Consider the following 13,487-nt stretch of genomic DNA (forward strand, 5'->3'; position numbering starts at 1 on the left):
TGTGACATCTACAACAACAAAGATATGGTATCGGGTGGAACAATCCTTGTCACGAATCCACACGTCATCTCCATTGGCAGGTGAGATACTTCGTCATCCTGCCATAATTCATTCGTCATTTTGACATGAAACTCAATGTTACACACACTTCACAGTAGGCACGCATCGCAAAATACAGCGTAATTCTACTTCTTCCTGCATCACACCACCACAGATGTATTCGAACTAATGAGCATCGAGCACAGAATGTACCTCATTCCCGAAGTCTATGAGGCCCCAGAAACAAAGACCCCTTTAGTGCCCCTTCAAGGGAAGAGGCACAGACGATATTTTGGGGAAGGACAACATTTCAGGGCAGCCAAGAATAGTCTGTCCAGAATATAGGTTGCTCTCTTGCTCTCCCGTTAACACCTGCTCAAGCAAGTTCTATGTATGTTGTGCACTTCAATTAGCTTACCTTAATCCAGCCATTGTGACTGTCAACGCTGTCACACGAGAGAGCAATGAGCTTCACTCCTTTCTTCTCAAAGGTGCCGGCCAACTGCGCTGCCCTAGCCAATTCAGTGGTGCACACTGGCGTGTAATCAGCAGGGTGAGAGAACAGAATGCCCCATCTTGAAGGAAACAAGGAAAAAGGAAATAATAAGAAGGGTGATATATCATCACTAGGGCTGTAACGTGCGCTAAAAATGTGCGCTGACAATGTGCCTGTGCTCATACACTATAAACAACAAAAATAGTCTTTACATGGGACAATGAACGGCACTCTCTTAAATGGCCTCTTACACGCATTCCCGACTTTGGGTACTGCTGAGCAAAGTTGTGCATAACTCGTTACTTGGTAACGGTTACCTTTTTTGGTAACGAAGTAACGATTCAGTTACTTTTTAAAAAGTTATAACAGTAATGGAATCAGTTACAAAAATTGGTAACTCGTTACTGCGTTACTCGTTCCTTTTCTTCAGAGTGGGGGAGCACATTTCGACACTGTGTGGCACAATGCGCGCAGATTTGTCCTGCGTGAACCACGGCCACGTGTCACTCAAAGTATTACTATTGCAGTCTCTCGCTAGATGTGTTATTGGCGTGCTGAATCGTGTTAAACGAAGGCCCTTGTCTTCTCTCTTGTTTTCCGGAATCTCCGACCATCACTCCTTCCCAAGAACGGGCACCAATTGTGCTATGGCTATAAAAAGCATGTTTCGACTTCTAGCCTTTTCTTGTCTTTGTTAAGCTTCTGAGTGTCCTAAATTATGACGCAGCCCCTCGTCTGTTTTCGGGAACCGCTGGTGATCGGTGGCACGAAAACCGGTGTTTTTTTTCTTGTGTTTTCATAATCTCCGATCACCCCCACTTCAGAAAGAAGGGAGAAGGTCCAGGCAATATGATATACACTGATGACGACATGTTTGTTGGCTCCTTTAACTATGTGGCGGTAACGTAAAAGTAACTCGTTACCTGTGAGTAACGAGAACTCATTACTTTTGTATGTTGGTAACGAGTAACGTATTTAGTTACTTTTTTCTGAAGTAATGGGTAACAGCATTTAGTTCGTTTTTTTTTTTAGTAACAGGCACAAGTCTGCTGCTGAGATACGAGCACAAGAATTAATGTAATGTTTAAAACATCAATAGAAAAACGTGCAAAATTTTGAGGAGAAAACGTGACTGGGTGTCCCATATTATGACCTTCTTCTAGGATTATGATCTTCTGGGAAAATATTTTAGTGAGGAAGGAAAAGTTCAAAGGAGCAAGACTTCTCAAAGACCGTTAGGCATTATTCCACGACACTGTCCATGGTCGACCGCATTAACAAGACTGCTCTCCCCATAACATGAGAAGTGGCCACAGGGACTCCTTGTCTCCCACATTCAACACTGAAACACCGACTCAAAGGAAGACCTAAGGCAGCAATTCACTCAATATGAATCAAATTATAGAGACTTCAATTTCCACTACTAAGAACAGTCCAAAATGCTGGAAACAGTCATATTTGTTACGTAAAATACGCACCAGCACACACAACATTTAAAACACTTTGAAGCGATGTTTTGGAATCCTTTCGGATCTCATCATCAGAATGGCATGCGTGCACCTGCCCCAACCTATTTAAGTACCAAGGGGGCGTAGCAGTCAGGTCTAGATTGAGACAAGATACTTATCTTAGCCAGGGAAAATCTTTGTGGCATATGAAAACAATTAGAATCCTGGTACATAAAAAAAACACAGGAAGCTATCAACAAATGTCCCGGGACCACTGCCTGACTGCTACGCCCGCTTGGTACTTAAATAGGCTGGGGCAGGCACTCGCATGCCATTCTGATGATGGAATCTAAATGGATTCCGAAACGTCATTTTAAAACACTCTAAATGTTGTGTGTGCCGGTGTCTATTTTACGTAACAAATATTTCCACTACACAGAAAACTCTGGATAGAAAGATACCACTCTGTAGCCCAGAAGCATCCGGGGACAGCAGCGTACACAGGGCAGGGTGGGGTGGGTACTCCAAAAGGAGAGTACATTAATTCCTGTACAAATACGTAGGGACTCCAGCAAAATTTTTAAAGAAATATAAATAAGGTTATCCATCCAAATCGAGAAGAGAAAGGAGTAATGCAGTTGCACCTGTTGTGTTTCGAACTGTTGTGGCCGGGCACGAATTAGCGTAAACGTTAGGTACACATTTTGTACACAGTTGTAATTCGTCAGTAGCATGTGAAAGCTATCTGTACTGCTCAACCTCTGATGTGTCTGTACTATATTTCCTGTTTTTAGGTTCAGTTACTGAGTCTGAAATTCAAAAAATAAAAATAGGTCTAGAATAGTGACAAAGGTGACTTTTGAACCAGTTAAGCCTGTTCTTGACCTAGTTTCTTTGCTTGTCCACATTTATAATGTACCTCATTATCGACTGGTGTTTCTCGTACACGCACACAAATTGCAAAGGTTGTCTTTTTTTTCAAAGGTAGTGACAAAAGGTAGTGACAAAAATTATCAGGTAAATTATGGTGCTATCGCATTATTTTGATCTTGCTTATTTTCTCCGAGTGAAGGTCATTAATTCACGACTAATTGGTAGCACTCATTTCTCGATAAACATAATTTGCAGACAGATTCTCAACATGGCTTTCGTTGTGGACCCTGAACTGGAAGAGCTCTTCTTAAAGCCTCTGTAAAGACTTAGTCTTCCGGAGAAAAGGAAGATTAGATTGGATGAAGTATGGGAGAGGATAATCAGTGATGCAATCAAAATAAGAAAATGAGCTTTCTGTGCTGGCCCACTTTGAGTGGTGCTCTCGGTATGTTTATCTATCTCTAAGTGACACAGCAGCAGAATGCATTCTCGTGACATGATCGAGTGACCAAAAATATTTCTATAGAGACGAGATTCCTCTCCTGCCAGTCAATGCAGTGTGCATCACCTGCATCGTACAGAACTTGTTGTATTCACTCATACGGTTATAAGTGGAAAATGTATGGTGCTCGAAAAATAAACTGCGTAGAAATAAGCAAAGCTAGATAAGCATATTGGGAAAGAAAACAACAAAAAAGCATCATGACAATGAGATCTTCTCATTCAACTGCAGCTTGCCTTTCAGCTTTGTATACGGTATCTTTACTGCGGATTTCTAATAGCCCAATACTGATACTCATTGGATGAACCCACATTATGAATATCGCACAGCAATACCCCTGCTGCACTGGCACGAACAGTGACATTAAGTGCTGAATCCCACATCTTTATGTCATTTGTGTAGTGCCACACGGCGAGATTTAATAACATTTGTCTGAATGACAGTTTACGCTTAATGAGATCGCCACAACTCATTCGCCAACGAAATGCCTACTCTTGCTCCCATAGTTTTGTGCAAGTCACTTTGTGCCATGCAGCGCAAGATTATTTCATAATTAGAGGTATTCTTTCTGGGAGTATTCTTTGACGAGGTATTCTTTGATGCAACAGATGCTATCTTGTTTGCTTTGAAGTGGGTGCCAGTTGGCAAATAAGCTTTTACGTGACCACATTAGTAAGGCACATTCCAGCTTATCCGCATGAAAATAAACTCACTGTCGTTGAATTTCAGAATATTACGCGCAATTGCAAGCTGCCTAATAAGTTTTTAAATGGGGATACATTTTAGTAGACTAGTGAGCAGGCAACATCTACAACCCGAGGCTTAACATTATATTACAAACTGATTCGTGGCACGGCATTAGTCAGTGATAGAATTTGGGATGGTGATGCAATTCATTCTACCTGCATGGCACAGGTATAACAGTTCTTGGATGGAAGAGTTGGTCACTGCCAGTTCTGAGTGTGCACGATGACTGTAAAGACTGCAAATGTGCATACAGGGAGAAAGCATGACTAGCAGAAATGAGTGCAGCTGTCTCTGCTGTTGGCACAGGACAGTGGCCGCAGGTGACGCCGAAGTTGAGGGAGATGTTGAGGAAAAAGTGGCACGGACGAGTGCCCGTATTTCCTCCACGCAGCGTGCATTGTTCAACAACAATGTGCATGTACTGTGGCAGATATCTCATCTGCTAGACATGGGGGCATCCCGTGCTGCGAACTAGGGGGCGTGACAGTTAATTATTTCAGGCAAGAAGCCTGCCTTTTGGGGGGCATTCCCCGCTGTGGCAGAACCAGAGTATAGGAAGAAGGGTTCGTTTAAAGGTTAAAATATATTGGATGTTGTTTGATTGAATCTCTGTTGCCTTGCTTGTTACGTACTTCGTGTGCGGAACGAACGGGCCGACGCCCCGAGGTTGTGGGAACTTGGGTTTCCACAGTACTGAGGGATGGCCAAAACCTTCAGCGAAAAATACGAAAAATGTTTCGGAGCTCCCTACCAGATCTGCGACTCTTGCGCCCCCCCCCCGTAACGTTCAAAGGAAACACAGTCGTATTGGGAGAGCTGGTGTCGTTTTTGCCATGCATTAAATGATTATATGATGTGCCCTTTGGGTGCTTTATCTGCACCTGCACATCATGTTGTATGTTGCTTACAGCTGGATGCAGTAAGGTCGTACCAGTACAGATCACCAAAGCATTGTTTCGTCTCTCCACAAACAAAGAATGTATTTTGTGTTCACAGTCGCCATGCTAAACAGCAACAACAGCATTGTCGCTACCCCATTGTGTCGTCATCCTCCATCTGAGGGGACTCATTATTCCATTTCACCAGCCGTAACCGCGAGTAACTCCCCTCTCATCATCATTCAAATAAAGTTGTCGTCCTTCAATGTTCAATTGCCTCATCCACTACAACATCATGCTATAGTTGAATGCTCGCAATCTCCAATATCTCCTACTCTACCATCCAAGAACAACAACTTCATTTTGACAATGACTGGAGTGTCGACAACAACACAGGCAATCCTTTACATTGTTCCAGTCTATCTTTTTCTATCTCATACTCTATCCTATGGTGGTCTCCATAACAGCAAATCATGCAAAGGACTATCACTATTGGAGTATTATAAATCTACCATATAGATTACAGCCAAAGTAAAAATGTACACTGAGACTGAATGAAGGTGTCTCATTACCACACTGCATTTTCTTTATTTTCTCTAGGGCCTGTAGCATTTTGCTCATTTCTAGGCAATTTACTTTTCGAGCACTTTACATTTTCCGCACACTACCATACTACGGAATAGCATAACATGTGCACAACGCAACCAATGCGCACAGCAATAATACAGTCGAACCCCGTTTATCCGGACTTCATTTATCCGGATCCCGCGGTATCCGGACAAAAGGCACGGGAACGGATTTTCCTCCATGTATTTTGTTCTCGTTTATCCGGACTTCAGCTTCCGGACTCGGACAAGAATTCCAGGGAACGAAAGTCGAAAATTCTTGTAATCCAGCTTCAGTTATCCGGACTACCGTGAGTAAGAGGAGACGCTGACCCCGCTTCGTCACCCTTTTCGCTGTGTTGGGGTTATTCCCGTCACACGTCAGGGGCCTACATTCCTCCGTAGGGGAGACAACCCTGCACGATGACCCCCTTTTCTATTTGTGTGTGTTGGGTCACGTTGACCAGTCGGGTCATTTGGAAATATCTCGATCAACTGTCTGGTTCTAGAGGGGAAAACTCCAACCCGAGGGCCTGCTGCGATCCCTGATGCAGAGGCTCACTGCGACTGCCGTAGATGATGCTACGGTTTCTGACTACGTTGACGTTGATAAGGATGATGACGCGTGTGCAGCTATGTCTGATGACGGTGTGATTGCTGATATTGACTCCGATGATGTGCAGTAAGACGGTGCCGATGACGCCAGTGAGAAACAAGGCTCCGACATTGACACTTTGCGTCCGCACTGACATTCTTCGAGCAGCGCAACAGCGTGGCTCAACTCTATGCAATTAGCAAAAGTTTGCAGGAATCGAGTGCCTACACTACTGTGTCACTGCTGTCATTGACGAGATTTCTATGTTTTAATTAAACCTTGCTATGTAGGACGTTTCTATTCGGTCGTTTCATTTATCCGGATGCCCCGGTATCCGGACGATTTCGCCGGGAACGGCACTGTCCGGATAAACGGGGGTCGACTGTAGTTGCAAAGGACAAATGTCGCCTTCATAGAGATACTTTCAGCCACTGGACCATATCACAAGAGTTTTTTGCTTTTTTTTTTTTCAGGCGGCAGGCAATGGACGATGTGTCATTCAGAGAGAGATAGAGATAACGCACATGGAGTGCCTATCTCAAAACTGGCCGGCCTAAAAAGCCAATTTTTGTCTCAAAGCTCATTTTGGTTTTGTCTCAGGTTCTCCCTCCAACCAACTAAATCTCCCGTGGTTACGGAATTCAAAACCTGCCCTGGGGGATTACTTTTTGGGGCATTTTCCATCATCTTTCCAGGACACTTGACCACATAAATCATAACGTTTTGCTCTGTAAGTTAACCCACTGTGGAGTATGTAGACCAGTGCTATACTTATTTGTCATATTTTGGGGGTGTCAAGTTGTGTCGCCCCAAGAAAATATTATTGTTCGTCAAGTACCATGCGGCACTGTATTAGGGCCCGAAAAAGTCACTCCCTACATATAGGGTGTTTTCACATGGCGTCAGTTGTTTCACTTTTTCGTCGCAGCTGCTGAGATTATGTAGCATTTGCTCGAAAACGAAGCCTCGAATGGTTCTTTGAAATCTGGTCGCGTCCGTACCCTTCTTTTATCCCGAAGACAATTCGTCATTGTCGTTCTCAAGAAAAGTGGCAGCCAGTGGGAGGAGCTTACGAGCATGCCACGTCACTGACACGTCACAATGCGACGTCAACCTGATCTTTATTCTTTAATATTTATTCTTAAAAACTCTTTCAACATTATGCACCTAGGCACTTATATACCTAGGCACTTTTTGCATTTTTTTGCTAATTAGCATTTTGCTAAAAATTAGCGGGTGTGGCTTGTAAATCTATCCAAACTGTGCTTTCCAGCATTTGTAACGAAAACCCATGACACCTACCGCAATTACACACAAGCTATGGTATGCAACCTCTCCTACTATATTAACTAAATTTGATAGCATTGGCATATGAAACTCAAAACAAATACTTTTTTTTTCTTGGGGGGGGACTTGCCGAATTGAGATTGTGACTGTTATATATGTGTGTGTATTTCTGTTCAGTTACAAAGTGCATATTTCATGTGTGCTCTGTGTTCAGTCAGGGATGAGTGCATGTCAAGCTGTTTCCGCAGCTGTTTTCTCCCATTTTCCGCATGTCTGTCATGAATTAAACGGCGTTAAATTCCACTAAAATTAACGTGCGACATAAAGACAAAAGTCTTTGCCAATAATCCTATAACTGCACATTCTCAACCAAGTGCATGCATTATGAATAGTAAAAGCATTGACGGGAGACAACCATCAAAAAGAGTGATAAACAGCTAGTGACAATGTGGGTTCGTTTGTGTTGAAGGTGGTGATGGATGACACAGGAATGTTGGTGATCTTACAGGGTGTCACATGCCAACAAATGTCAACATGTGGGCATTAGGTTGTCATTTGCAAGCAACCACTAGTGCAGTATCACAGTCGAATAAAAAGAGCACACAACAGAAAATGGACAACACAGCACAAGCTCGAGATTGCGTTGTGTTGAGCAGGAGTTGGAGCTTTAGTTGAGCTGCCCATTTTTCTTCTCTGTGCTCTTTACACAACTATACTACTATAGAGCCATGCAACTATAATTACGGACTTAACACTTGCCCATCTTTCCACACTTAGTAACATATTGCTCTCTTTGCTGTCTTTGGTGTAGTTGTTTGTGTTGCATCGTTTCGTGATGTTCATGTGGAGATATAACAATGAACAGGCACGGTGCGGTATTGAACTTGTAGTATTGAATTGTATTGAAGTATAGAACTTGTACGGTGCAGTACTTGAAGAGGCAGCAGAATGGCATTCACAACAGGTCCAGGTGGCAAGCGGCAGCTGTTTGTCGAGAACGGTGCGTACAAACTCTGTCTGGTTTCTACAAGAAGGTTATCATCGGTGCAATAGCTCTCAACAGCCTTCGTTATTTGCTGTGGTGACAATGCGAAAATAGCACTTCAAAAGATAAGTGGGTCCCCAGCTCCTCCCTGCCTGATATGTGCTCACAATAAGCCTCTAGGTCTGTTTGCTCTGTCTAGATGTGTGGAACATAGATGATGACTAAGCATTGAAAGGTGCATGTTGTGTGCTAAATGTTATCACACAGACAGGGACAGATTCAGGATTATCCTTGGGGGGGGGGGGGGGGGGGGCTTACCTTAGACAGCATCTTACTACACTTCCTCTATGTAATCACAGAAACTGGGGTGGGGGGAGGTCAGGACATTTGACCCTTGCACACAGACATGTTCAATTAACTTCAATGACCCATACTACTGGGGCAGCAGTTATGCAAACTGCAATGCTGAGCAGCCTCAATATCACACAAAATGATATACCTCTGTAGCACGAGAGAAATTCTCAACCAGACAAAAAGTTAAAAATACAGGGTAGAACAATTTACCACGCAGGCTATAACTAGAGTTCCGAGTTCTTGGGGCTTATTTCTTGACAGATTCCGAGCATGTTTTACTGAGTTCAGTATGTGCCGAGGATTCAGAGTTTTTTGTCTTTATTTTTGTTATATCTCCGTTAATACCCACAGTTTGGTGAAAAACTACAGCTGTGAAACGAGATACTATTCACAAAAAGACGCTGCGTCCCCAGAATGTTCACAGTCATGTTGTGAAACAGACAACATCTATGCTACCATCACCTGACAACGTTCACACCTTGGATTCCTCCAGGTATTCCTCTACATAATCATGAGGCAGTTTTCGCCTGCGTCCAATCCTGCTACTTGTCCATAAAGACAATTTGTATAGCCGTGTATACGAGTACTTTGAGGCAAAAGCAAGATTCACAGAAAATGAAAAAACCTATACCCAAGCAGCACAATGTATTGAAAGTCGAGTGCAATAGGGGTGGACGGGTAGGTGGAAGGCCTTGAACAGACTCCTGAAACTAAGGAACATTGACAAGACACATACCATCCACCCCTATTCGACTCTACCTTCAGTACATTGTGCTGCTTGGGTAGGCACTGGATGTTTTCCAAGCAGTCCTGGAAAGCGGTTGAAATGGCCTCAAAATGCCCTCGTGTCGAATAGTGTCACTGAATTGGGTACCCTATCCAGTGACTCCAATGGCAAATTACCTCTACGCAAGGATGGAGCTCACCGCATTACACGGATGCGTTGTGAAAAGCAGCTGTACGGTGGATTTAGTTTAATGGACACTCACTTGTTGCAGGGGTTGGTAATCTGCAATGCAAGGTAATCTTGACACCAAAGGGAAAGGATCAAACCAGTCAACAAGCCACAGCATTTTTACTCAGTTCTCGAATACTGGAACCCACAAATGCAGAGTTTTTCGGATAAGTCCAAACTGCTTCAAATTTTACGGGCGTACGTTTTTTTGGATCTTTTCCCTGGTCATGACACACAGAAAAACGTGGAAGGAAAAAATGTTTCCAGTGTTTCTCACTATTAACGCTGGATACACGACAATCATTAAACAGGATGCTTCTATCTGCCGTATTTTATGGTAATCTCATGTTGGGATCCCTGGGATGGCCACCTTATGCTTACATTGGCAGTCTTCGTTATGTAACAGGAAGATGAGTCAAGTGTGGGTAAAATCGTGACATCCTGAGCAGCTGAGATGCAAATGTAATGTACAGTGCGGCACAAAAGTTCACAGAACATTCCTTTATCAGAGTGACACACTAGCAGCGAATGGAACCGTATGGACATAGAGCCCTTGTGCCTAGTGAAATCAGACACCTGTTTGCAATTCTGCGTGGTACAGCTTCGGACAAAAGTTTACGGAACACAGGGGTATCGAATTTCTCTATTGGAGCGACACCCTAGCAGCAAGCAGGGGTGGGCACACATACTGAGAGATGGATATAATAGCCGGTCTCCCGTTTCTTATTTGATCTGTAATTGATAGCTAGCAAGGGGCCCTTCCGATAATGAAATACACAAGTGCCGTGTTCCGTAAACTTCTGTCCCAAGCTGTACCATTCGCAGCTAGCGTGTCACTCTAACTAAGGAAGGAATGTGCTGGAGCGTAAACTTTTGTGCAGCACTGTACCGCTGTTTTACTGCTGCTCATTTAAATAACTTCTAAACCCCTAAAGTGAAGCTGTCAGCCGTAATGCTTTGCAGTTAATCGCTAGAATAGTGAACCATGTTCATGGGCGCAACGTTACGAGTGAACGTAGATGTGAGTAATACCTGAATGACCACACTTTCCTACAACTGCAGGTGGATAGTGGCAGTCATATTCAGCTGATACAAGACTTTGAACACCTACGACTGACCCTCGCAGTTTTTAATTTACTGATAAGCCTCGACGCGCAGCCTTACAATCATTTACGGCAGATAGTTTGTTTTTGAACACCGACAAAGTTGGAAGGCAGAATCAGACTGAGCACAAATAGGCCTCACTCGTACTCTAGTATGTGTGCAAAATATTTAAAACTGCGCCTGGCCTGAAATTAGTGCACAACTTTTTACTTCTTCACTTGAATCGTGGCTATAAAAGTTCAGGTGAAACTCACAAAGGCAACAACCAGAATGATGTCTCTTTGTGTAAGAACTACCACATTTCCTTCACCACGACTTTCTGTAGTGAAACAAACATCTTGTGGCCAACGCTTGTGAAATGACACCGCACGTACAAAAAAATCTCAACTCTGTGCCATTGAGATTTTGTGATGTCTATCTTGTTTTCGCAATCTAAGAGCTTTAATTATGGAGGTCAGAAATCACCGGCTCGCCTGTTTTCGTTTTCGACATGTTAACCAATCCGTGTGACAGTGATGTAACCACTTTGCTGAATCGAGGAACTTCAGATATCCTAATGCTCTATAAGTGCATTTTACTTCACTGCATATCTTATGGAAAAGTTGTGTGCCCATCTGCCCAACGTGCTATACTGGTGTGTCACACTTGGTTGTGATTTATGTGTGACGAATTGGCAACACATTCCGGATTTTTGGCGCAAAGACGAATGGACACAATTGAAAAACGAACAGCCCAAGACAAGACTCTGACCAACAGTGAACAGCAGATACAAAAAACAATGAAAAAGCCAAGTATCTCATTGCTGGGTTTGAGTCTTGACTTCATTACTGCGTCCTAGAGTATTCGTCTTTTCCCTAAACCAGGGGATATTATTGCCAATGTCAAGTACCCACCACTTTTGTATTGATTGTTTTATTTGTCTCATTGTCTTATTTGAGATTGCAATTAGTGGATTTTACGTGGAACGTCAGAATATTACATTTAACCAGTGATCCTACCCAAATTCCTTCTGATATATTGTCCACTGCTATGCACATTACGTTGTGAAACCTGGGCAAGATTTTAAAGATTTGATTGCAACTATGCTGAAATACGGTATATCACAATAACTTTGCTGCGAGACAAATAAAACAATCAATACAAAAGTGGTGGGTACTTGACATTGGCAATAATATCCCCTGGTTTAGGGAAAAGACGAATACTCTAGGACGCAGTAATGAAGTCAAGACTCAAACCCAGCAATGAGATACTTGGCTTTTTCATTGTTTTTTGTATCTGCTGTTCACTGTTGGTCAGAGTCTTGTCTTGGGCTGTTCGTTTTTCAATTGTGTCCATTCGTCTTTGCGCCAAAAATCCGGAATGTGTTGCCAATTCGTCACACATAAATCACAACCATGCGCGCGCTTTGAATACGTTCACACGTGTGTAACTCGCTTAACGTGGGTTTGAAAATGCCAACTTCTCTGCATACATCTACGACGTGGCATTCGTTAAATAGCGGTACAATTCTCCACTTAGCACCGTGCAGACAACGCGCTCTTATGCACGTCCCCACAGATAGTATCGAAAGCATGCAGCCACAAGGTCCTCCCCATTAAGTTGACATGGCCTTGCTCCTGTCCATTCATGAGACGATTGATAAAGCACTCTGTGAAATAATTGCTTTGCCACCGATAACTCAGCACACTACAACCTTTAACAGCTCATTTGGTCAAGTGCTTTTCTCATGAAATATGACGCCAAACTGAAAAGTTAGTGATATGCGTCATCCGAGAAACACTCGGAACGCAGGGTAGCCTCGCTGGAAACTTCTTACGTGAAGGAATTTGTTGTGTGTGTTCGGTTCAAATGTTCTCATTCGAATAACGATAGATGACACGCTACGAACCGATATTTCCTTGCACTCTTCATTCGTTCCGTTTTCAATGACATACAATAACTCGCAGTTCAACGAAGAGAAAAGGTTGCAGTAGATCGACTATACCACTTATTTCCTCTTATTTTAAAATCAATTCAGCGAAGCACAGTCAAATATACCTCGTCCTTATGACCGCTATTCCGAAGGCGTGGCACTAGACACGCGTGACAAGTTCCAAGTGTCATATAGCTCTGTTTATACTCACGAGTTTCCGAGCCATTCGTGGAAGTCAATCGTACCGACTGTAGTATCGCACTTGAAGTTTGGAAATGGATCACCAAGGTTGAGTGGCATTTTGTATCAGGAGTGAACCGCGAGAGTGACGAAGAAGCAATCGAACCCGCCGGTTGCCACGCTGCGATCTGTACAAGAGGGAGAGTGGAATAGTGGGAAATAGCCTGCAGCGGCGGCGGCGGCACCACTGGCGAGACAGCATTGTGGCAAGGGAAGACGAGGAAGGGATGATGCGGAGCAGCGCTAAATTGATGGAAAGGCATGGAAAGGCGGGAAATCGCAGGGGTGGGCAACGATACGATTTTTGTATAAAAATAATAACACACGACACTGAATGAAAATTCGTATGAAAAAACTGACACCCGTTTTGGAACCGTGTATTATAGATAGGGTCTGAGGTTTTCGGGAAATAGTTTTTACCAAATTCGGGGGTAAAACACTAGCATCCAATTCGGGTGTAACATTTC

At 43.3% G+C, this 13,487-nt stretch overlaps 1 protein-coding gene across 1 annotated transcript in view; it reads right to left on the reverse strand.

Moving 5' to 3' along the window:
• The window catches only part of LOC135368063 (peroxiredoxin-6-like), a 31,890-nt gene extending 18,706 nt beyond the window's left edge, over positions 1-13,184 (reverse strand). The window contains exons 1-2 of the mRNA XM_064601141.1: positions 12,992-13,184; positions 458-614 (exon numbers count right to left, since the gene is read on the reverse strand). Of these exons, the coding sequence (XP_064457211.1) occupies positions 458-614; positions 12,992-13,080 (246 nt within the window). The 5' untranslated portion in view covers positions 13,081-13,184. The remainder of the gene's footprint in view (positions 1-457; positions 615-12,991) is intronic.
• Positions 13,185-13,487: the final 303 nt, after the last annotated feature.

The sequence above is a fragment of the Ornithodoros turicata genome, chromosome 9 (assembly GCF_037126465.1).
Source record: "Ornithodoros turicata isolate Travis chromosome 9, ASM3712646v1, whole genome shotgun sequence".
In the NCBI taxonomy this organism is placed as follows: Eukaryota; Metazoa; Arthropoda; class Arachnida; order Ixodida; family Argasidae; genus Ornithodoros; species Ornithodoros turicata.